The sequence below is a fragment of the Acartia tonsa genome, chromosome 13, assembly GCF_053477335.1.
Source record: "Acartia tonsa isolate MP-2025a chromosome 13, ASM5347733v1, whole genome shotgun sequence".
NCBI lineage: Eukaryota > Metazoa > Arthropoda > Copepoda > Calanoida > Acartiidae > Acartia > Acartia tonsa.
In genome coordinates this window covers 35,862,837-35,889,226 of record NC_137272.1, presented here as the reverse complement: position 1 = coordinate 35,889,226, position 26,390 = coordinate 35,862,837, and the positions used below count along the sequence as shown (strand labels likewise).

Here is a 26,390-nt window from a genome sequence, read left to right as displayed (position 1 = left end):
GCAGCCTTAAGAACTGCGGCCACAGTCCTCCTTGCCTGCCTGTAGGTCCTTCTTGCCAGAGACCTCCAAAAATCATTGTCCACTACCTGTGTGAACATTACCTTGAGCTTCGCCATCTTGGGATTTAGCTCGCTCTCGGGAATGGATGCATTTACCTCACCCGCCGTCTTAACGGGCCACTGGTCCTGTTCCAGGCGCAACCAGCTTGGACCTTCCTGGTGGGTACATGGCGTTCCTGCAACTGGCAGAATTACAACTGGATGTAATTTTGTCAAAATGTAAAAACCTCTGCCAAAAATACAGTCATACTTAAAGTAACCGCCATAAATACATCTAACACAGGCATTTATACATCCAAAATTGTCAATTTTACATCTATTTCTTGCCAATTTTACATCTAAACTTTTTTATATGTCATAAATACATCCTATACATTTTAATTAATAATAAACAATAGTGAACTGTATACTTTACTTTTTTACTTAAACAAGGCATTTCTTGTTATCTAATACTATAATATCCAATAGTCGTACATCCTCATATGTAATAATCAAGTCGATTTCAGGTTCCAGGTATAATCCTGCAAGTCTTGACTCCTGGACCTCCAGGTCTCCAGAAATCTATAAACGGTTCCTGTGACCGCAAATTTTTTCTTAAAGATATCAAATTTAACTTAGGCTTTTTTTATATATCTTCATGACATATTACAATTTTATAAAATCCGTTGCCGTTTACCTGCCAACCGTTGGTTTGCGGATGGCAGCTGCCAAGAACTGCTGCCAAAATTTATGTTTTAAGATTTCTAATATAAAATTTACATAAAGATAAACATATTCAGAAAAAGTTGTTCTTCTAGCTTCAATTAAGATTAAAAAACAGAGATTTTTGTTGTAAAATATAAAAGATTATATTGCCGGATATTAGCTTTAAAAAGTTAAATATCTGCATGTGTTGCTTTGAGGAATGGAATTTCCGGTTAAGATTATAGAATTGCTACACTTCCTAAATAGAAAAAAGGGAGGGGGGCGGAAGTGACACTTTTTGAAACCAAAACTAAAAGTCAAAGGAACTCAAATAAATAAAGAGTTACAGCTCTTAGTTTTGGAACTGTGAAAAAACGGCAGTGGAACGGCCGCTCCCGCCGAAAACCGCCGTTTCCCGCCGATTATTTTTTGCCTTTTTTCAAATTAGACAATTTACAATTAATACAACGAATTACTGAAATTTGTGTACTGTACACTTTCTGACATAAATAATAAGATTAAATAAATTAAATAAAAAAATACAAATATATACAATCAAACTAATTAATAAATGACATTCTAAAAATAATTCGTAAAATGGGTAAACAGAGAAAAAGGAATAAAAATTTTAAACATTTAGCCATAATCTAATATATTAATTATGTATATTCTTGTAGTATAAATATCTACTATACAGTTTACTATTGTTTATTATTGATAAAAATGTACAAGATGTATTTTTGACATATAAAAAAAATTAGATGTGAAATTGGCAAGAAATAGATGTATAATTGACAATTTTGGATGTTTAAATGCCTGTGTTAGATGTATATTTGTCAGGGTACCTTCGATATATGGCAAATTACTGTCGAATTTACATCCAGACAAACAATTTTGACAAAAATACATCCACTGTATTTCTGCCAGTTGCAGGAACGGCAACGTCCCTCCTGGTATGTAGATCCAGGTTGTACATCCTCAATCGTACACAAACCACGCGTTGCCAGATCGGCAATGTTGTGCTGGGTTGGAACCCATCTCCAATCTTCAGGGCTCGTCAACTGTTGTATCTCGGAAACACGATGACTGTTAAAAACATTTAACATAACACTGTCACTGGATAGCTGAGCTAGGGCGCAGCTGCTATCACTAAAAAACACTTTGCCAGAAATGTTGAAAGGTAGGGCTCTGGCAACAGTATCCACAAGCCTTGCCAAAATTAGACAACTAAGCATTTCTAACCTTGGTATAGACTCAATCTTCACTGGTGCGACACGTGACTTGGCGCAACACAAAACTACATCATATCCTCCAGGAACTGGCCATCTCAGGTAGGTGATGGCTGCATAGGCCTGGTTAGATGCATCGCAGAAACCAACAAGCATTGGAAGCCCCAACGGCTTATCAGGAACCATCGAACGTCTGAACGACACATTTCCAAGTGCCGAACGGTCCTGGAGGCTGGACACGAGCTCCGACCTCAACTCTCCAGGTATAACATCATCCCAGTTGCATCCATGTATGCAAACTGAGCGTAGACAAAGCTTGGATTTAAGCAGCAATGGCGCTGCTAGACCCATTGGGTCATAAAGTTGTTGCACAATTCTCCAAACTTCACGTTTAGTTATCAACTCAGGTAGGCTTCTCCAGAGGTCCTCCAGATCCAGATCCTCCAGTAACTTTCTACCCTTAATCTTCTCGCCGTGGTTGGCTCTGACAGGTAGGAACAACTTATCCTGTTTAGGGTCCCATACAAGGCCCAGAACTTTTACACTGTCAACATTATCTCCAGAATAAACAACAGATTTAAACTTGAAATTGCCAGGTGCAATCATATCCTCCAGCTCTTGGACCAGCAGGACAGCTTCAGGTTTGCTGTTATGACCGCTCAAACAGTCATCCACGTAAGTACAAGTCTCCAATTTGACCGATGGAGGATCTTGATACAAAATAAATTCGGAACTGAGTGGTTGCTGAACATCTCTCCACACATCCTGCTGGGCTACAACGTCACAACCTCTAATCTTCTCAGATCCATAAACATCTTGAACATCCTGCTGGGAACGTCCACCAAAAATACGACCAGTGAGTCTGAGGGCGGTCACGGCCATATCTCCAGCCAAGGCCTCACCAAAGTTGATGGTTTTGGTAAGGTAGACCTCTGGCTCTCCATCAACTGTATCAGCGAAAAAAACACGTTTCAGCTGAGAATCTTCATAGGTAGCTAATAATGAATTATAGAACTTCTGAATATCAGCCACGAATGCACACTTATAACTTCTGAACCGGATAAGATTGTGCATCAGAGTATATAATGGAACTGGGCCGTCCATCATAATACTATTGAGGCTTAGCCCCTTGCAGCAGAGGCTAGAATTGGCGCATATCCTCAAGAGCGTGGAAATAGACTCTTTATATGCGCAGACTAGGCTCGAATAATACACGGGCTTAGTATAAGCTAGGTCTTCTGGCGAAGCTTTCTGATACACTCCACGAGACACAGCTTCTTGAAACACTTGGCAGAAGGTGCTGTACTCACCTTTTTTAATCATTCTCTGCCGGTCACGTAAGCAGATCTTATAGGCCTGCTCTGAATTGTCAAATAACACACTTGGCGGCTGCTTGTAGGGATATGAGGCCGTCCAAATATGGTTCTCAAGATCTAATGTCAGACCTTCTTCAATCAGCTGCCGCTTACGCACATCCAAGGCGGACTGCCCGGCGGCTATGGCGGCGCAATGACGGCAGTTCTTACAACCGCTGCACATTGATGGCGGCTGTATTCCCAAACTCTCAGTACTCAGGAACTCCATCTTGCTGACCTCCAACTTCACAGCTTTACAGGCGACAGGATTAGCAACAGTCCTGCCATCTGCAGACACAACTAAATAGCCTGTACCAAATAAGCTTCTGTACAGTCTAGAATCACCAACCATTTTATCTGCACACGGGAACATAGCTGGTGTTAAATGGCCGATTAAAACATCAATCTTGCCGTCGACCATAGAAAAATTATCAGGCTTCATGCTGAAAATGTCGGCGGCGGCTGTAGGATCAATAGAACGCAACCCTTCTTCAGTACCAATGCTGGGCACTACCGCCGCCTCCAGAATATGTGAATTCCGGTTGCGGTCAACCAAACAAATCTTGACTGTAGGACATGCTTGGCTCTTTCCATCTGCCAGAGAAATAGTAGCTGTGCGACCAGTTGATGGCAACTCTAACTTCTTGGCAATACTTCTAGAAATCAACGTCAAATTTGCTCCACTGTCCCACATGGCATTGACGGTGACTTGACGTTTGTCAGCCGCCAACGCCGGGACCTGCTGCAACATCAGCATAAAATTGTTCTTGCTAAACAATTGTGATTCATACACTGCCGCAACTTGTCCACTAGCAACTGATTCATGTAATAATGAATTATGAGGCTGGTTGCAACTGTCAATGGTACAGCTGCCAAGCTTATCGGCTCTGGGACAATCGGCCACCCGATGCCCTTTTTGTAAGCAGAGCAAACAGGCGCCTATCTTCTTGATGAAGACTTTGCGTTCAGGAACAGACATATCCCTAAACTTGGAGCACTTAAACAACAGGTGATCAGAGTTACAACCTTCCGACGGGCAAGGCTGTTTCTTCTTGGTCTTAGCTGGAGACCCAGGTTTACCAACGGCTGTAGCTGCGGCCGCAGGATTACCTTTCTTCTTGGAGGGGGTGTCTACATCGATTGAACACCTCATCAAAATGGCGCCACGCTGTTCCTCTATAATCTTCAACAGCTTAGGAATATTTGGGGTATCCATCGAGCCCAACGCCAGGTTGAGCTTGTCCTGGAAATCACGTGGCAACTTTTTGGATAACATTTCCAAAAGAATAATGGTCAACCACTGGCTTGTGGTGACTTCCTCATCATCATCATCCTTAGTCAGCTGCTCGAGCTGGCTAACTGCACCACCAAACTCTGCTAAGACTGTCACAATCTGGTTGGAGTCCGACGGTTTAGGCTTCTTCTCCCATTGGTTGAAAAGGCAGAGCATCTGACGTGTTTTAGACTTAAAACGTGCGTCGAGGTAAGCCCATTGAGATTCATGTGATTGAATCTGAATTAACTGAAGTCTCAACTCTTTATTTTTGCAGACCTTTTCACTGCTCAACAATAACTGTAAATATGACGGGTCCTGTCCTACGGTAAGCTTTTTAAAATTGTCCTTGAAACTTACGTAGGCTGACTCTGAGCCGTCAAAGCTTGGAAGAAGACGTTCGTCGACACGATTCATATATCCTGGCGTGAACATAGAACCGGTGCCGAACTGTGGTGTGCCAAACGGCGACACAAATGGCGATGCTGTCGAAGCACCCGCCGTCGTTGTAGGCGGCTTCACAGGTTCGAGCTTAACCTCGGCCAGCCGTTTCATCAAAGCAGACAAAGTGTTTATAATTGGTTCTGGTAAGGGAAAGTATGACCCTTTAATAACTTTCACAATCTTTATGCAACGATCATATAGTTCAGCCTTATGGTCAGGCAAATTATCACCAACTAAATCAACAACACTTTGAATGTCACTGAGCTCCTCCATAGCATCTAGAGCATCTTTCAGAGCGTTATAATCCTTTTGCACAGTAATTATATTAGAATAAATGTCACTAAACTCCTCAAGCTCTTGGATTCTCACACCAAGCTTGCTAAAACCGACCATAATGCTATCGAATGTCTCGAACTTGTCATGGACAAGGATTGACTCCTTAGTGAAATGTCTAACATCAAGCTCTGAAGATTCACTGACCAACTTCATCACTTTATCTAGTTCACTGGTTAGGGCCTCGACGGCTGGGCGCAGCCGTAGTCCCAGTTGAGCGCCTTTATTCTTTTTAGGACCCATGATTGTCACAATAATTAACTGTACTGATTACGATTATAATAGTGTGTGGTAAGGTATCACAACCAACACATTCACAAAACTTCACAGATATTTTCTTAGCCGCATCTGTTCTGTCTCGTTTTCATTGTTTCGGTACGCATGCCTTGCCGTACACGAAATCTTAATCTCCAAGCCCTCCGAATGACCAACATGTGAATGTTTACAAATGTGTATTTATTACCATGAAAACGGTGAATCTAAAACAAAAATATAAAGATTAATTACATAGCATTAATGGTTTATTATTTTTGTATATCGAGGTTGCGTGATTTCAATTTAATTAAAAATATAAAATTTCTAAAAAACTTTAAATTGGCACGAAACATATTAAATAGCATCAGAAATTGATAATTTTAGATTCAAATGATCAATAAAATTAAGGAAAATAATCGTATGTTAAAAGTTAGCAGTTAAATGGTCTATTTGTTGAAAAATTAATGTTTTAAATTTCTTCGTAAAAATATACCATACTACACTTATTATTAAGAATTAAGATAAATTCTTACCACATTATGATGTCAAACTAAGCAGGAAGGCTTATTTGAGATCTTCCACGGATTAGAGCGCATGTATATCCATCCAATACATTATTTTTATTCACGTAGCTCTTCACATGGGAATCAACAAGGAAAAATGTGCGCGCCTTTGTTTGTTTACAAGCGAAGCGCGGAGATAGTTAGGAATGCCGCGTAACACACTCATTCTCTGGTGTAAGGAAAAGGGAATTAATGGGTTCGAACTTGCCAGGGAATACAAGAAAATCATTCCAACACAACTAAGTTTATGTGAGTGCACACTTTCAAAAAAGTATTCAACTCAGGACATAGGGAGTGGAGACATTTTATTTTATCAAGTTTTGGACAACCCCCAGAGGCCGCGATAACCTTCTTATTTTGAGTAGGTATAGTCCCTTTTGTGACAACGCCTCTTAAAGGGCGTTTCGTCGTATTTTCACAGTAGCTATTGACAGGTTATTATAGGTTACGTTAGATAAGGTGATTGCCCCGCAGGGTTAGAGCTCCCCGCAAGGGCTAGAAAAAGGAGAAAAGTTCCGTGAAAATAAGAAGAAACGCCTCTTAAGAGGCGTTGTCACGAAAGGGACTATACCCCTTTATTTTGGTATATCGAAATGCATGATTACGCGAAAAACCTAATGAAAAAATTAAAACTGAAAGATAAAAATTAAAAAAAAAATTAAAAAAATATTGTTTAAACTTTTGTTATTTAAAATTTTGCTTCAAATCCCCAATAAAAAGTATTTCAGTTCAGACAGACAGAGAGAGATAGATTAAATTTATATAGTTTAATTTTAGATATAGATATACATATAGATAGATAGACAGAGAAATAGATTAAATTTATATTGTTTAATTTTAGATATAGATATACATATAGATAGATAGACAGAGAAATAGATTAAATTTATATAGTTTAATTTTAGATAAATATATACATATAGATAGATAGACAGAGAAATAGATTAAATTTATATTGTTTAATTTTAGATATAGATATCCATTAGATAGATAGACAGAGAAATAGATTAAATTTATATAGTTTAATTTTAGATAAATATATACATATAGATAGATAGACAGAGAAATAGATTAAATTTATATTGTTTAATTTTAGATATAGATATCCATTAGATAGATAGACAGAGAAATAGATTAAATTTATATAGTTTAATTTTAGATAAATATATACATATAGATAGATAGACAGAGAAATAGATTAAATTTATATTGTTTAATTTTAGATATAGATATCCATTAGATAGATAGACAGAGAAATAGATTAAATTTATATAGTTTAATTTTAGATAAATATATACATATAGATAGATAGATAGACAGAGAAATAGATTAAATTTATATAGTTTAATTTTAGATATAGATATACATATAGATAGATAGACAGAGAAATAGATTAAATTTATATAGTTTAATTTTAGATATAGATATACATATAGATAGATAGACAGAGAAATAGATTAAATTTATATAGTTTAATTTTAGATATAGATATACATATAGATAGATAGACAGAGAGATAGATTAAATTTATATAGTTTAATTTTAGATATAGATATACATATAGATAGATAGACAGAGAAATAGATTAAATTTATATAGTTTAATTTTAAATATATATATGTATATACAGTGTGTTTTTTTATGAGCACTTTTTTGAAAGCAATTTTACCCCACTTATAGTTATCAGAATTTAATTATTAATGACTTATTTTCTTCGTTTTTTAAGGGAAATTATGAAACAACAAAAAAAAATTACAGTTTTTGTTGAAAAAGTACAGTAAAGTTGAAAATTAAAAACTTAGGTGTCAACATATAAAAATGGTTTTAGCGCATTTTTCTTAAAAAAATGGATTTTCTGTAGTCGACTTTGGGGGGCCAGTACTCCCTCCCTGGTTGAGATAGGACCTTCAAACTTTGATATGTTCTAGTACATGTCCCTAATAGTATCTGTATACATTTTTAGCTCTATATCTCAACTTTGAAGTGTTTAGCAGCCATTCTTGCAAAAGGTTGATTATTTGAGCATAAGAAAAATGCGCTAAAACCATTTTTAGATGTTGACACCTAAGTTTTTAATTTTCAACTTTACTGTACTTTTTCAACAAAAACTGTAATTTTTTTTGTTGTTTCATAATTTCCCTTAAAAAACGAAGAAAATAAGCCATTAATCATTAAATTCTGATAACTATAAGTGGGGTAAAATTGCTTTCAAAAAAGTGCTCATAAAAAAAAACACACTGTATATATATAGACTTTTATTTAACTCAAAACCTTGTTATTATTACAGGAAAGTTTTAGGCTATTTTAATACTAATTGACTAATGGAGAGGGGGAAGGGTTATTTTTGCTAACTGAGAGAAACTATTTGGGTGTGTTACAGATTCCACAGAAATAATGAGCGAAGCCACTAGTATTAATAGAATAGTTTTTTTCTCGCATCGTATTGTAACCACCTTTCCGCGAATATATAAAATGTACAATTATAAGATTCAAGGCCGTGCCATCAGCTTCTCGGGGCTAATAATCTTATAATTGTACATTTTTATATTCTTAGAAAACTGGACATAATACGATGCTAGACATAGTTTTTTTCGTATGGATGAGAACCGGTTCCAATCCACCGGATATTAATCGGTTTTGAATGATTACGAGAATAAGACTTACCGTATCTTGATAGCAGGCCATGGATCCCATCTCTATAAGCCTACAGTTCAGGCAGGGTAGATCATTCCTAAATAAAAAAAAACATTTTGGTGCTTAACCTCAAGGTGCCTTTAGAGTACTAAAACCCCCTCACCCTTTGAGAGTTGGTGGGACAGTAATCTTTATCTTTATTGTATAATCATCGCATTTTTTATATAGTACTGACTGACAGTTTTCTGCGCAAATAAAAATTTATTTTTGATTTGTTGGCTCTGAAATGATTTAGAGCTTAAGAGCAGCATATTTAACTTCTCAAGTACGTCTCATTATAGTGAAAAATTGCTTTACTATCCTTTGAAATGTACAAAAAAACAGAATTATAAAAGTTAAAGTTGCAGGAAGGGAGGAAACAATGGACTAGAATTTATACAGGTACCCAAAGTCTTACAAATACACTTTTCACTCGTTAGCTTGAAAACTGTGGTTACTTTCAATAAATCTTAAATAAGTGTTCAATCTTTTCAACTAATTATTTTGATCTACAGAAGGGTTAATTCTGTTTATCATAATGGGATATGTATTATGTACATTAATATATTGTGTAATGTTTTGTATTCATAAATATTCTACAAATAAGACGTGTGTTATAAAATTGTTTGCAGAAGATTTGGCCTTGAAAACACTTTTGTTAAAGAGACTTCCAAATATATATTTGTATGTTAATACAAAAAAGCAAACAGTTTACATTTATCATCAAAGCTTCTCCATAATTATTTTTGTACTGTCGTCACTATATCAATATGAGATGAATACAAATAAAAAAAAACAATTTAATAGTTATCACAAAAATCATAGAGGGAGGGGACATTGTGCTATTTATTACACTTATCCCCTTTTATAATGACGTTTACTTAATCGTTGGCTTAACAACTTTGTGGACTATTATTGAATTAAGATTGGTTGGTTCATTAAGTTGTTTGATTTACAAACGTTTCAACAACTAATTGTAATCTACAGAAGAGTTAATCTCGGCCATTGTATTATCCCAATATATCCTTTTTTAAAGTTTTGCCCAAATTATGTATTACTTTCCGATTTTATTGGATTTGGAACAATATTTTGTTTAATTTCAATGCTATGTTATCTATGAACATAATTATCCTTGCTTTTTTATATTTTGTTGTTTTTACTTAATATCTTAAGAATAAAGATAGTTGAGTGGTGATAGCTAAGTAAACTTTCTGCTGGGATTTTAAGGGATAAGCCAATAAATGATTGATGTATATCAGGGCCTAATGATAGTAAACTAAATTACCCCTTTTATAGATAAATAATAATGGTTGTAAAGGACATAATTTTGAAATAACTAATCAAAATCCAACAAAGTTTTTAAGCTAAACTAAATTGACTTCAAAGACTTGTGGCTTCGCCACTTGCCTTGTTCTTTTTGTTTGGTTTCCCTTTAAGGGGATGAGTTGAGATACTATACGATCAAAACTAAAAATTGTATCAAAATTTGAGGTTTTACAGCGACTTTTTAGCTTTAATAAAAGTGGTCGATGCTGACGATATATCGACATGCCATTTTCAGAAAGGCTTATAAAAGTGCCCAACGTTTTTTAGCCAACGAATAAGAGAAGAGGAATGGTAAAATATATATTAGAGGAGCGGGGGTGGTTTAATGTTATTTACACCCTCTAAGGTAATTACCACATGGTTTTTAATTGACACTGTGGGCATTATTGGCCCCAATATTCTTCAGGGGGAAGGGGTTAAAACCCAAAAATCTCCCCCGCCCCTCCCAAAAAAGTATCTATCCCTATCCCTGTCGTCTCAGATGAAAACATGAATGAAATGACATTATAGAAATATTAAATCTTTATGTATATAACAACAATGGACCGAGATTTTTGCTTTTTTGATTTTTAAAAGTGAAAAAAAAGTAAAAATACAGTGAGCTTTCACATACAACCTTTTGAGCATTTAAACCACCCTTATTTTTCAGGGGAGGGTAGTTTTCTTTTTTACTGCTTTTTACTTTAGGTTAGGTTATGATAAGTTCTGGAAATACACTAAAGGTTGGGGCTCCCGCAGATATAGGCCCCGTAAGGGTTAGGCATTGAAAAAAAATTACACTTATTTCCTCTTTATTTTTAAAATATCAGTTTAAAATACAATATCAATATAAGTTGATTACATAAACATAACACTAAACATGAGAAAAAAAGTATGGAATTTCTAGACGATCATGTTGCTTCTACACTTTCCAAATTATTCCCATTGTTCAAGGAATCCTCATCTCTGTTCCTAATTCTTTGTGTTTGTGTAAATAGATAACTAAACTATTTAAAGTTTTGTATAGAGTCTTGATTAATATTATTCCTTACACACACCAAAACTTAAATTACTTTAAATTTATCAGCTAAATTTATTATTTTGAGAGTAGAGTGTTTTCTGCCTCCCCCTCTTCTTGTTTATACAAAGGAAGTAAGGGAAAGAGCCCCACAGGGGTTTCAAAACAATTAAATGTCTTTTTACAAACAAATATTTTCACCAAAAAGGTATTTCACAAAAAAAACACCAAACATTTTTATGTAAGGCAATTGTCTAAAATAAATAACTCTACTCCCTCTGATTCCTTAATATTAGGCATAATTTTTATCATCTCTAGAATGCTGATTTAAACCTAATTGCGAAACATGGCACCTGACACTTTTCCTAAAGCCACAGCTAAAGTTACAAGAAGATAAATTGGATGTGACGCAGGGGCTGCTATTCACCTTATTAATTCCATTTAAAATTGCTGTAAATTAAAACTACATTTCTAAAACAACCAGCTAATATTACTTGATTCACTTCTAAAAGAGACAAAATCAATTGAAAATGATTTCTAAAATCAAAATATATCTTCGTGTCTTAGAATAGTGTATTTTTTTAAAATAGGTTGAAAAACATACTAACTTTGAAATACGAAAATTAAATATTTTGTTGGAGTAAAGTTGGAGTAAAACTTTTTTTTGTATTACTGTAGGGAAGTGGGTAAGAAGTGGGAAAAAAAGGGAAGGGGGTTGAGGAGAAATTTCCACTTAGAATTGTTTGTCAGAATCACATTCCCTTTTTACTGGATTTGACGTTACCAAAAAAGGGACGGTGAAAAAATTATCCACATAAAATACATATGTAGTAGGTAAACTTAATATATGATCGCATTGCAAAAAAAATCTTTAAGAGGTTATAGAATTTTCTACTATGACTTTCAAGTATTATCTAAATAATAAGTGATGGTATTCCCAAAGGGATAGCGTGACACAAATTAATCTTTCTCTGCTCATTTCAATCTTTTTTCACTTTAAAAAGTTCGTTAAAAGGGAAGGAGGCAATTTTAGAATAGAAAAAAAATATATTAGAAAAATAACAACTTAATACCTTAATGTATTACTAGCCCCTAGACAGACAGACAGGCATTGTTCTACTTTGTATTTTAAATATCATAATGAGTTTGATGAAGAATTACTTTGCTAGTGTAAATAAATTCTTACTTGTCTGAATAATCATTGAATAATCTGTTAGACACTGCTACACTGTATCCACTCTCCCTTGTTTCATCACTGCGTCTCATAAATCTAGATACAATTATAACATCAACTGAAATTGATTTCCCATTTGTCCCCTAATTTCCGAAGTTGTATGGCAGATAACCAAACTATTGTACAAGCTATATAAGCTAAAACAAATAATAAGATGACTTATTATACATTATAAATTCAAAAATATAATTTTTCAAATTTTAATTTTTTTTGGAAGTTTGAACCTTTTTTTACCTAGTAGTAAATATTGAGATAGGATGAGGGTGATATGTACAAAATTGGAAACTAAGATTCAGCTGACTAATTATAAAGTTGCTATGTTTTATCAATACCTATAATCAAGAACTCATCTCTATACAAATAAACATTCATTTTTTTTACTAGGACATTGCTTTGTCATAAGAATCAACAATTCAAAGATAAAGCAATGACATTTTATTTTTATCATTTAAATATTTGATATCAAAATTACTTTACAAATTATACCTAATTGCTACAAGAATCTTCTGAATAATTTGAAATTAAATAGGATTTATCTAGATTTATTTATATTAAAAAAAACTTATGATGATCAATTTATCAACCTATTTAATATACATTTAGTATAAACAATATGAGAATAATTTGTTGATATATTTACTAATATATGTAATATGGAAAATACAAAAGCTAATGTATGTATTAGATGTATAGTCAACATTCTACTTCAAGCTCATAGCCTGTTTTTATTTCATTTATATAGCTATTATATAAAAAGTGTGTCCAACGGAGGTAAGTTATATAACCTAATATATTGTTCAAATATTTTCCAGTCCATATAACTATGGACAAAATGCATTCTATCAGCTGCTTTTTTATGATAGACAGCTGAAATTTTATTCTAAGATTCCTTTGACATATGTACAATCATCTAGTCTAAAATTGTTTTTTGTCATGCTTAAAAAGACACAAACCTTAATTACCCTAAAGGTTACATAATTTTCTTTCAGTTTTGTGTATTATCTCTCTTTCTTTTCTTTGTTATAACAATGTAACATCTGCTTTATAACTCACTTTTTCCGTTTGTCCATTCCATGATTCTTGGGATTCACTACTTATGGATGTTATCATCCTTGTTAAAAGAACTAAATTAAACAATCCTATGGTTAAAAAAAGTAGATTTTTATCAAATGGCGAGTGAAATGAATATAATTTTTTTTCAGTTTTTTTCCCAATACATAATCATTTAGTTTGGTCAATTATACTATGATATAAATTATTAAAGATTATTTTGTCTGCATTTAAAGATCTTGGGAAATACAGGTCCAAAATACAAAATTAGCAATACTTTTTACAGAAGCTTTATCATTGTCTTTTGATGGTTTTATGCTATATTCCTAACCTTTTCTAAAGACTAAGGGCAAGACAACTAGTATAAATATTATATAATAAGAGTCGCGCATATAAATGTATCAATAATATATAATATTAATAATAAAAAAATCCATTAGCCACTGTCTCTTTATCGAATATTACAGCAGGATAGCAACAACCAGGATGCATACATACATAGAAGCGAATCAGAGAGAGATGGGGCAATGAGCTGTTTATTACACTCGTCCCCAACGTTTTATAATAATGTTTTCTTATTCGTGGGCTTAACAACGTTGGGGACTTTAGTGAATTTTGATTGGTTGATTTTTTAGGTTAATTGTTCAAACGTTCAACCACTGATATAGATCATAAGAAGGGTTAATTTTGTATATTTTCATTGGAGATGTACATTGATTTATTAGTCATTGTCTTATTCCTTTATATCGCTGAAAGCTAATAGAAATAAACATAGGAAGAACGGATATATATAAAATATATGTATGGTTATTTTGTAATTTTTATTGAGGGAAACAAAGTGTAAACAAATCTATGTTAATAGGTCATAATAATGCTAAATATGGACATACTTACATTTTAAAACACAATTTTGTAGTTGCCACGTTTGTAGTTTTAATAAAATATTTTTTTTCTCAATTATTCTTAATATAATCTGAATATTAATATATACTTAGAGATAAGTATCCTTTATCTTTAGAGAACATACTTTCTATATAAAGCGAAACTTCTCTACGACGCGATGATGTCTGACTGAACGCCATATTTAGACGGCACGTTGCAGTTTCTACAACTGCTTTTTTGTCAAAATTGTTTATATGGATGTAAATACGACGAATAATTTGCTAAATTTTGTGGGTTTGCTGGCAAATATACATCTAACACAAGCAGTTATACATCCAAAATTGTCAAATATAAATATAGTTTTTGCCAAATTTAAATCAAAACTGTTTTAACTGCAAATTACTTTCTTGTTAATCTGTCTATATATTAATTGCCCTAGTCTCTCTTGTTGAAAAATTATATCACTGAATAAAATTTATAAAATTAATTTTGATATATGAAATAAATTCTGCTTTTTTCTTAATTTCTGAAACAATAATTTTCGTAGAATAATACTGTCGAAAGTCTATTGTTAATGTTAAATCATCTGTTAAAGGCAAGTACAATAAGTTTGACCCCTGGGAAAAAAATTATGTTGGTAAATTTTAGGCCTCTAAATTTACATTACAGTAAAACACTAGAGAGAAAAGGGGTTAAACAACTGTATGTCCTCATTCCAAGGACCCTGTGCCGACTTTTAATTGTGTCTTTGAAAATCAACCATTAGCATCGGGAATATTAACACAGACAAGTAGCAATTTTCTAGCCGACGAAAAAGGTCCCTGCCAGGGGGATCCAGGAAGTTGTCTGGTTATACATCTATAAAAAAAAAAGATTGGACGTCCTTTAAGTTAAATATCCTAACGTTATGGACCAAGTATAATATAGCTTTGCTTCTAATAAGAATTTAATCATTCTTTTGAAATTTTCTTTTCTTTTTGAAAAGTCTTATAAAAATGTATTTCCATTGTTTTAAAATGTACTTTAAAACATCTTTTCAGTCATTCATAAAAAGAAATTAATATCTCAAGCTACTTTGTATTATAGATTTAAGTAGTTGTTTCTTTATTCTTTAAACACACAATGCGTGTTCTATAAAGCTTCAAACTGCCTACATTTGTGTTGCAAGTAAATAAACTCACCTAATATCAAATTCTTAATATTTTTCAGGGTGCAAAGTATAGGAGTGAGTGATAGAATAAATAATTTTAGGTATTTGATGTTAGGTAGATACCTATATATGTATAGTAAAATTGTCTACCTTGTCCTATAGGATTTATGTAAATTGTAAATACTAGCGGCTACGACTCAAGGCGTACGTGAGGTTTGAGGGGGGGGGGGGGGGATATCGAAATCTCCACTTTCAATTCTAATTTAATGGGGGGTTATTTTTTCCAGAGGCGATTTCTTTTGGTGGGTGGTGATACTCTCCTCGAGAATAGTTATAAACCTTGAAAAGCTACATTTGTAAAGGAGAACCATATCAGTAGCAAGATTCTTCAGTACAAACAAACACAGAGACATCTTATTACTTTTATAATAAAATTTACCTGACAATACCACAGATGACTCCAATCAGGATGGGCAGACCAGTACATGCTGAAATTATAAAATCTTTACAATGTGTCTCAAAAAATCAGCCAAGTGACGTCATAAAAAGGAGGGATTTTCCAACCTTTTTTTTATGTGTTTTCTTTCCCACTTCTCCTCTCATCCTTCATTTTAATGACGTCATATGGCTGCTTTTTTGAGACACTTTGTAAAGCTTCAAATTATAAACAATACATTTAGAACATAAAGATTGAAAATCTGGCACAATAATACTTAAAGATTATTTTATAGTTATGTACGATTCATTCCAATAATAATTCTAATTTCGATAAACACTAAACCGGTTGAGTTCTCCTTTTTATAGGAGCTTTACATAGGTCCAAAGAAGGTTTTAGGTTTTAATTCCCTGGGATTGTGTTAGGTTATTTTTTGTAGCTCGACAAAGTGTTTAAAAAATCAGCCACGTGACATCATAAAAAAGAGGGAAATGAGAGGAGAAGTGGGAAGGAAAACTCCTAAAAAAGAGATGGATAATCGCTCATTTATATGACGTCATATGGCTGATTTTTTGAGACACTTTGTCCATTTACATTTTTCTGTTTTCCTTAGTGTTCGAGAACAAAGCTACTATATGATAGGGCGCAGCCGCTAGTATTGTGTCGTATTCTTGAATCTTAACATTATACGAGTGTAGGAATTAAATTTAAGAATCATTACAAACAATAAAGAATAGATTAATCTCCAAGTAAAAATAATTTTCCAAATAAATCTATCTTCCAAGTTAATTTTAAACACGGTGATGTAATAGTTCTATTGATTTTATGCCCTTAATATACTTAATATAAACTGTTATTAAAATATAACAATAAAAGATACTTTAATAATAAGAATAATTCATTTTAGATTTTTAATAGTTAATTCTCGCATCGTATTATAAACGGCTTTCCGCGGATATAGAATGTACAATTATAAGATTAAAACCAGCTTTTTAGCCCCGAGGTGCCGAAGGCACGGGCTAAAAAACAAAAACCTAAATTAACAAAAGAATTTGGTCAAAAAGCATTATTTTTTGTTTCTGTTTTTCCATTGCTAACTATTTAATTGAAATTTTAACCAATGAAACATACATATGATATTTTTTTAACAGATTTATGACATTTCTTCATATTTGACCGGAACTAATAGTTTTAAACATTGTTAACATCATAAAAAAAAGTATGAAATAAATGAGTTACAAACAAATGAGCCAACTAACCAACATATAGACGTCCATGGGTGAAGGTAAATTTTGAAACCCGGCATCTTACAACCCTCAAAATTAAAAAAATATAAGGTTACCCCCCTCAAACCTTTGAAATCTCTTATTTTATCCGCCTTAAAATAAAAAGCTTTGACGTCCCTGAACCAACATATATAATACTTTCAACAAACTGTGCTATTTGAAAATTTTGTTGCTTTAAACAAACATAAAATTAATTAAATGTTCGTTAAAAAAGTTTGTTTTCAAAGAATTCTCATTAGATAACTCAATAAAAAAAGTTAAATGATTTTAATTAGGTAAAAATCAGTGTTTTTGATTTGACAAATTAAATGAAAATGATCAAATAAAAATAGCTTACGAATGTGCAATAGGGTGCCCAAAAAAGAAAAAAAATAGCACACTATTGTAAACCATGTCATTACTCATTCCAAGACAACTGGTAAAATGTTCAAAGACTTTTAGTTCAGCTTTCATTGCACCAGAACTATGGCTTCATGTTGCTCCCCCAGAAAAGGTCTTGAGGAGTAGAATCAGGAATCAAAGTCCCTTTCAAAACAGGTCCAATCGTCATCATTTCATAAGGGTGCTGGGTTTAGATAGTGTGCTTGTCAAAATTCCAAAAATGGCTTTTCTGGTACACCGTCATGAACAAGTTGGGTAATTTCTTTTTTTAACAAGGACAACTGTGGCCATAATCAGCGCAGTTATAAAAATAACAGTAATACACTATAAAAATTGAGAAAAATATGGAATGACGAACATAAATATATTCTTATGTACAATACTTTTGAAAATCTTTCTTCCACAATACAATACATTTAAATTTATTGTGACCTATAAATGTTTTGCAGAATTTAGACCAAATTGTGTCAAAAATGATCCATGTGACGTCATTGAAATAAGGGATTTTTATATATTGATTTTCATCAAACACGTTGTTAATGTCAAACTTACATTAATTTTATAAAAAATAAGAAATTTACAGAGTATCAATCCTTATATAAAAATGTTACAGGGTCTGTGTCTGTCTGTGTGTACTGCTGTACCGATTGGGTTCACCTTTAGCTTATCAGAGTTCTTGGAAAGGTGTACAACCATTTTATTGAAGGATACCCAAGAGAAATCCCCCCCTCATTTTTTTTACTTTTCTTTTTGGTTTGACCAAAAGTGCTCCAAGAGGCCTCTAGGGGGAATTAATATTTAAACCGTCCTCTTGATTAGTGAATCTTTCAACTGCATAGAAAAATAATATTGCGGATATAATAGGGAAAGATTTATTTATTTACCTGTGAAAATAATAATACTTGACACCATATTATTCTCTGGCTTATAGATTTCAGCTTCCCCTGGCTCCTAGCATAGATAGATAGATAGATAGATATATAGATAGATATATAGATAGATAGATAGATAGATAGATAGATAGATAGATAGATAGATATATAGATAGATAGATAGATAGATAGATAGATAGATAGATAGATAGATAGATAGATAGATAGATAGATAGATAGATAGATAGATAGATAGATAGATAGATAGATAGATAGATAGATAGATAGATAGATAGATAGATAGATAGATAGATAAATAGATAGATAGATAGATAGATAGATAGATAGATAGATAGATAGATAGATAGATAGATAGATAGATAGATAGATAGATAGATAGATAGATAGATAGATAGATAGATAGATAGATAGATAGATAGATAGATAGATAGATAGATAGATAGATAGATAGATAGATAGATAGATAGATAGATAGACAGATAGATAGATAGATAGATAGATAGATAGATAGATAGATAAATAGATAGATAGATAGATAGATAGATAGATAGAGAGATAGACAGATAGATATTTAGATAGATAGATAGATAGATAGATAGATAGATAGATAGATAGATAGATAAATAGATAGATAGATAGATAGATAGATAGATAGATAGATAGATAGATAGATAGATAGATAGATAGATAGATAGATAGATAGATAGATAGATAGATAGATAGATAGATAGATAGATAGATAGATAGATAGATAGATAGATAGATAGATAGATAGATAGATAGATAGATAGATAGATAGATAGATAGATAGATAGATAGATAGATAGATAAATAGATAGATAGATAGATAGATAGATAGATAAATAGATAGATAGATAGATAGATAGATAGATAGATAGATAGATAGATAGATAGATAGATAGATAGATAGATAGATAGATAGATAGATAGATAGATAGATAGATAGATAGATAGATAGATAGATAGATAGATAGATAGATAGATAGATAGATAGATAGATAGATAGATAGATAGATAGATAGATAGATAGATAGATAGATAGATAGATAGATAGATAGATAGATAGATAGATAGATAGATAGATAGATAGATAAATAGATAGATAGATAGATAGATAGATAGATAGATAGATAGACAGATAGATATTTAGATAGATAGATAGATAGATAGATAGATAGATAGATAGATAGATAAATAGATAGATAGATAGATAGATAGATAGATAGATAGATAGATAGATAGATAGATAGATAGATAGATAGATAGATAGATAGATAGATAGATAGATAGATAGATAGATAGATAGATAGATAGATAGATAGATAGATAGATAGATAGATAGATAGATAGATAGATAGATAGATAGATAGATAGATAGATAGATAGATAGATAGATAGATAGATAGATAGATAGATAGATAGATAGATAGATAGATAGATAGATAGATAGATAGATAGATAGATAGATATATATATAGATAGATAGATAGGTAGATACATGTGATACATGTATAGTACAGAGTGAGGATAATGGGCTGTTTATTATACTAGTCCCCAAGGTTTTGTAATAATATTTTCTTATTCGTTGGCTTAACAACTTTAGGAGACTTTAGTTAATTCATTAGGTTGAGTGTTCAAACGTTTCAACAACTAATTATAATCTATAGAAGGAGTAATTTTGTGTATCATCATTGAGGATGTACATCAATTTATCGGCCATTGTCTTATCCCTTTAGATCCCTGCAGTACATCATAATAAAATAATCTACGCTTTCAAGTTTAAATTATTGAACTTCAAACTTCATGTACATCTTATAGTTAGATGCATAATTAGGTTTCAGTGTTATGGGTAGGTAATGAACTTTTGGTAATGCTTTTAAATCTTATTCAATAGGGATATTAAAACTTTTTTCTACCTTTAGAAGAGTATATCATAAGTAGAGATTAAACCCCAAAACATCCCAAAAATAAAGGTGAAGGGGTTTAGGTGAGGAAAGGTCAAATATCCCCTCTATCCCTCATCCACTTATTGTATTCTAATAAGGAAGTACATTACAATTTTTCCCTCCCCATACACAGTCCTCAATTTAAGTACCTAACTGTAACAGTTGAAATATAGATTTCAATACTATTCAAATATGAAATTCAATATCTCCACAACATACCAAAGAATATTGTGGAACCATGTTCAATTATTATTAAGTTTATAAATAATTAAACATGGTTTGAAGAGAAGGAGAACGTGCACAGGTTTTTCCAAGGGATTAATACAAATAGAATCTTATTTGCTAGTAGTTATAAATGAAGGAGATATTTTTTTCGACTCGTGGTTCATATTTAAGGATGACATACTTTTAGCACCGAAGCTGCCGTTAGGACAGCCGGCAAAATTACAGTATATTTCAGTGCATTTTAAAAGTATGGATGTATTTTTGGCAACCTTTGCTGTAAAAACTTTGACAAAAGTACTAAAGCTAAATGTATAACAAAAACATGTATTTATTTTGTTAATAATACATACATGACTGGCAAAAACAAATCTATACAAATAACAAATAAACATGCTTGTTTAATATATTTAAAAAACGCTATAATCATTGCGCTTATGATGCATCTACTATACTTTTGCCGGTTGTCCGTTCGTCTATCCGTCAGTTCATTAGTGGTAATAATATTGACTAACCTGGTTGTAATTGTGCAAACGTACCTCATAATTAGTCTGTTCCGTGGTATTCATAACATTAATCGTTGTTTCCTCCATCTTTATTAACCATACATATTTTTTATGTTTTCTGCAAAAATATTAAATTTGGAATATCTTCAAAGAAAACTGAAATCCTTACAGTGATGTGTAACCACTGAATCTATATGGTTCTCCTTTAAAGTAGAGCTTCTTATAGGTCCAGGGAAGGTTTATAACTATTTGGGGAGATGATACCAACACGTTACCAAGAAAAATCTCCCCTAGAAAAAATGAACCCCCTAAAAAGTTTTTTTTCTTCTTTTTTTTAGAACTAACATTGAAAATAGGGGTAGGGAATCGAGTCCCCCCCCCCTCTCCAATTCAATTGCCTCGAGAAGCCTCCAGGGGCAAAGCAGCTATTATCAAAATAATCAAATATTAAAAATAGATGCTATTGTGTATGATCAACTCTGCAGCGGCTTCAAATATTGTACTTCTTGACAGCTGTGAAATTTAAGGTAAAATACAGCAGCAGTTATATTTCGGTATACAGCCAAAATCTGTTGATTGGAACATTTTTTTTATTTTCATTATGTTTTTTTCCCAGCTTAAATAATCTTAATTTTGATCAAGAAATTTAAATGGGATTCAAAAATTTTGTAGCAAAAAACTTTAAATTGCACAAAAGAATTTTTGTAAGAGATTAAAATTTTTATGAAACCTTTTTATATTTAATATGTTAAAAAGAATTATATAAATAAAAATTAAATAAAACACGTTGAACGATCTTTTCAAATGTATTCAATTTACGTCAAACGTGTTCGGAAAAATTGTTGAGAAAAAATGCAAACAAGAATATTGTTTTCCAATGCTACGGAAATATTGGCAAAAAATCACCAAATGTATAATCCTTATACTAAAGTAACAGGATGTTTGTCTGTCTGTGTGTCTGTCTGTGTGTACCAAAGGATCTCGCTAACCGCTAAACCTATCGGGTTCTCCTTAACAGGGTAGCTTCTCATAAGTCCCGGAAGGTTTATAACTATTTTGGGGGAGGGTACCACCACCCTCCCAAGAGAAATGACAAAAAAAATCAAAAAAAAATTAAATTTAAGGGAGACTTCAACGTCAAATAAGGTGGTATCCTTTAACAAACAACAACATTTAAAGTGCCACTAGAGGCCTCCAGGGGCGTAGCCGCTAGTCTTTAATAGAGCAACTACTAAATAACTTGATAATTTCAGTGGGTATTTCCAATTCTAACACAGTAATTGCTAAAAAATGTGATAAAATGAAAATATATTTATTTTTTAAAATATGATTAATTTCCTTTTGTTCATGCTGAAATAAATTTACAAAAAGTAAATAAATTTAAATAAAAGTACAAGCGACTAAATGAAAAAAAGGGATCGATGAAAAAAATTTTGGGGGGGGGGCGGGGGAGGGTGTTTTCTCTTGGGAGGATTTCTTTATCCTTCAAAAAGATAGTTATAAACCTACCCGGGACATATGAGAGAAACTTATTGGTTAAGCAGTTACCGTGATCCTTCGGTATAGATAGACAGACATACATCCTGTTACTAAATATTGTTTTTAATTTTGTTGGTAAGAAGATAGCAAATCTGTTTTTTTTTTATTAAAAGCGAAGCTGTAATTTAACTTAAAATGTAAGTCTGACACATAATAGGAAAAATGTGATATTATCAGCTCCTATTAAAGATAAAAGACTAGTTTTTTCGAAGATTCTATATGCCAGTGTGCATATAGTATATGACTTACTTCGTCTGTTGACCCACGACGGTGGCTTAACGCGTAGCGCACGTCGGGGAGGTAATAGGTTCGAATCTCGCGTCATAACTGAAGACAATAAAAATGATTCCTACTGCTACTATGTCAGGTATGCGATATTAATAGTTAGAGTAGGGAGAATGCCTTGGCTTAAAACAGGCGCAACTCATTAACATGCACAGTTAGGACTTCTCAGACAAAGTTCGTGCAATAAAAGGGTTGGTTGTCGGATGGGTGTTAGTTAACCTAATACCCCGGATGTTTGGCCAGAAAATGAGACATTTGGCTCCCCTCCCTCTTGGTTATCCTGGGTTGTTGGACCATGGCGTTTCATGTTATAGACAGTATCTCCGCCCGTATCAGGTAATCGACGATGTACTTTGTCTGTTGGTCTGACGGTCATGATACAAATATAAAGGTATGTCCTTCTGTTAGTCAATCTTTCTTCTGTGCATAATATTTATTTAAATTAACTATAATCTTCCTTATTTAATTCCAATTAATTTAATTAAAAATATCTTTTAACGAGAATTAAAAGTACGTACATTAGTTGCATTTATTTATTGTTTATGTAACGCAGCTACTCTATGAGCAGGGTATGACTGACCGACCGACTGTCAGACAATCTGCCTAAAACTCCCAAAGAACAAAAATTTATAACCACGTTAACTTATTCGTTGGCTCAAAATCTTTGGATACTTTTATTGAATTTTGATTGGTTGTTTTTGAACTATTTAAACTTATATCTATATATCGTCCATTGACTTATCCCTTTAGATCTCAGAAAAAAACAATACTTTAATATACTTTTTTTATCGTTTACTGAATATTAAACAAGCTCATAATCTATTACTGTATTATGATTTACTGTTTTTTTTGTTCTGCGACTTAGGACCATGCATTCACAATGTATTTTTATTTTTTTTATTTGAATTATTCAATAATAAAAAAATCGCGCATTTAAAATGAGAACAATGAGAAATTCAATTAAAAGAAATATAAGAATTTAATTTTCAACCAAAAAATAATATTTTAAGTTCTTAAAGTCAATAAACTTTTTTTCTTAGGTTAAAATTAAATAGCCTAAAACAATTCCAGGACCGAAGAAGAGCCTTTGGAATGAAGAACTCAATCGGATCAGAAGTTATCGAAATCTTAAGCTAAAGACAAATACAAAAAATACAAGAATCTTGCTAACCACTGGTCCGATAGGGTTCTCTATTACAGTGAAGCTCCTCATAGATTTACAACCAATTTTACCTCTATCCTCTCAAGAGAAATCGCCACAAGAAAAAATGAACCCATTGTAAAATTTTTGAGTTTTGAAGTGCATACATAGGTTTTTTTTTCTAAACAAAATGACTATAGTGGAAGTAACTGTACACCTCACATCTACTTTTTGTGTAGAATTATTCTAATATATTATAAATCAATTATCAAGTGAATATATCAATATAGGAAAATAAGAAAATATTATTATATATACCAACTAGCGGCTACGCCCCTAGAGGCCTCTAGTACCATTTAAATGTTTTTTATGTTTTAAATATCTAATTTGAGAAATTAGTTGTCTATGTTATCAGCTGTTAAATTAATGTCTCTACGCAGCGCGACTACGCTAGCGACACTATGCAGTGGAAATATTAAATTTTTTTTCGATTCTATTGTGATTTCTCTTGGGAGGGTGGTGGTACCCTCCCCCAAAATAGTTATAAACCTTCCCGGGACCTATGAGAAGCTAACCTGTTAAGGAGAACCCGATCGGTTCAGCGGTTAGCGAGATCCTTCGGTACAGACACACAGATACACAGACACACAGACAAACAAACAGACAAACATCCTGTTACTTTAGTATAAGGATTATCAAGTGAATATATCAATAGGAAAATAAGAAAATATTATTATAATATACCAATGGATAAATAATAAATGTATATTTATTTTTATGAGGGAATCTACTCTGTAAGTGCTTTTGTCTGTCTGTAAATTTACTTCCCTTCAAATCCCCTTCTTTTCCCCTCATCTACTACCCACTTCTCTACCCCTTCACTAACCCATCACTACAATCTTTTTTTCTTTGAATTTTTGTCTTTTTGATGTTTTTTATCAACAAAAGACTGTTATGAAAATGCTATAAGAAAAACATCAAAACAAAACATGTTGTCATAGCCATTTTATTCTTATAATAAAGTAACAGGATGTTTGTCTGTGTATCTGTAACGAAGGATCTCGCTAACCGCTGAACCGATCGGGTTCTCCTTAACAGGGTAGCTTCTCATAAGTCCCGGGAAGGTTTATAACTATTTTCTTGGAAAAATGAAAAATCCCCCCCCCTCAAAAAAAAATTAAAAATGATGAGGGGGGCACCCCCCCCCCAAAAAAAAAAAATTCCACCCCTCAAAATATTTCTTTTAAATTTTTCTTTTAAATTCTAAAATAAGATATTGGGTTATCAAATTCGACTCCCCCTCCTCATGTGCCCCTAGAGGCCTCTAGGGGCGTAGCCGCTAGTCCTTATAATAAAGTAACAGGTTGTTTGTTTGTCTGCCTGTTTGTACCAAAGGATCTTGCTAACCGCTGAACCGATATGATTCTCCTTTGCAGGTTAGCTTCCCATAGGTCCAAGGAAGGTTTATAACTATTTTGGGGAAGGTAACAACACCCTCCCAAGAGAAATTGGCCATAAGAAAAAAACCAACCTCCCCCCCCCCCAAAAAAAATCCAATTTTTCTTTTAAAACTTGAATTAAAACTGGGGGTAGTCGATTTCCTCCCCCCCCCCCCAAAAAAAAATGCTAAAGATCTCAAATAATACTAGTATAAGTATATATAACAAAAGTATATAATTATATTTAAGGTCATCAAGTGACAAAAAAAAAACACTAAAGTTTAATGAATCATAAAGATTCACAGTGGCGTGCACAACAATTCACCAGAGGGGTTGTTAACCATTACGGAGTGAAATATAAAGGGGTGTTGAAATCCGCACGTCACAACATCCAAGATAAATTTTTTATGTTACTGCTCAAAGTTCTTGTTGAGGGTACATAGTGTTTTAGAGTATAACACTAGAGGGAGAAAGGGTTAAATAACTGTATCTCCCCATAGCAACCACCTTGTGCAACCTTCCTATTTGGTCATTGAAAATCAACCAATGGTGTCGCTTATAGTAACACAGCCAAGTAGCTGAAAATAATTCAAAAGCAGACGAAGAAGGTCGTTGAAAAATGAAGGGAGGTAGTTGTCTGTATATACATCTATATTATAGATCTGTAGTCTCAGAGGTCACAAGCTAATTATAAATACTAACATGATTACATCCAATTAATAAAATGTTTAGATATTCACAAACCTCATTATAACCTAATCAAGATTCATAAATAATTACATCACAGA

At 32.7% G+C, this 26,390-nt stretch overlaps 1 protein-coding gene across 2 annotated transcripts in view; it reads right to left on the bottom strand.

Moving 5' to 3' along the window:
* LOC145303984 (uncharacterized) overlaps positions 1 to 21,314 on the bottom strand; it is a 29,917-nt gene extending 8,603 nt beyond the window's left edge. The window contains exons 1-5 of one of the 2 annotated variants that reach the window (XM_080145704.1): positions 21,208 to 21,314; positions 18,495 to 18,561; positions 15,947 to 15,995; positions 12,378 to 12,461; positions 8,860 to 8,926 (exon numbers count right to left, since the gene is read on the bottom strand). In XM_080145704.1, coding sequence (XP_080001830.1) covers positions 8,860 to 8,926; positions 12,378 to 12,461; positions 15,947 to 15,995; positions 18,495 to 18,561; positions 21,208 to 21,285 — 345 coding nt within the window. In that variant the 5' untranslated portion in view covers positions 21,286 to 21,314. The remainder of the gene's footprint in view (positions 1 to 8,859; positions 8,927 to 12,377; positions 12,462 to 15,946; positions 15,996 to 18,494; positions 18,562 to 21,207) is intronic. The other variant, XM_080145705.1, reaches the window with a different exon arrangement.
* Between the last annotated feature and the right edge of the window lie 5,076 nt (positions 21,315 to 26,390).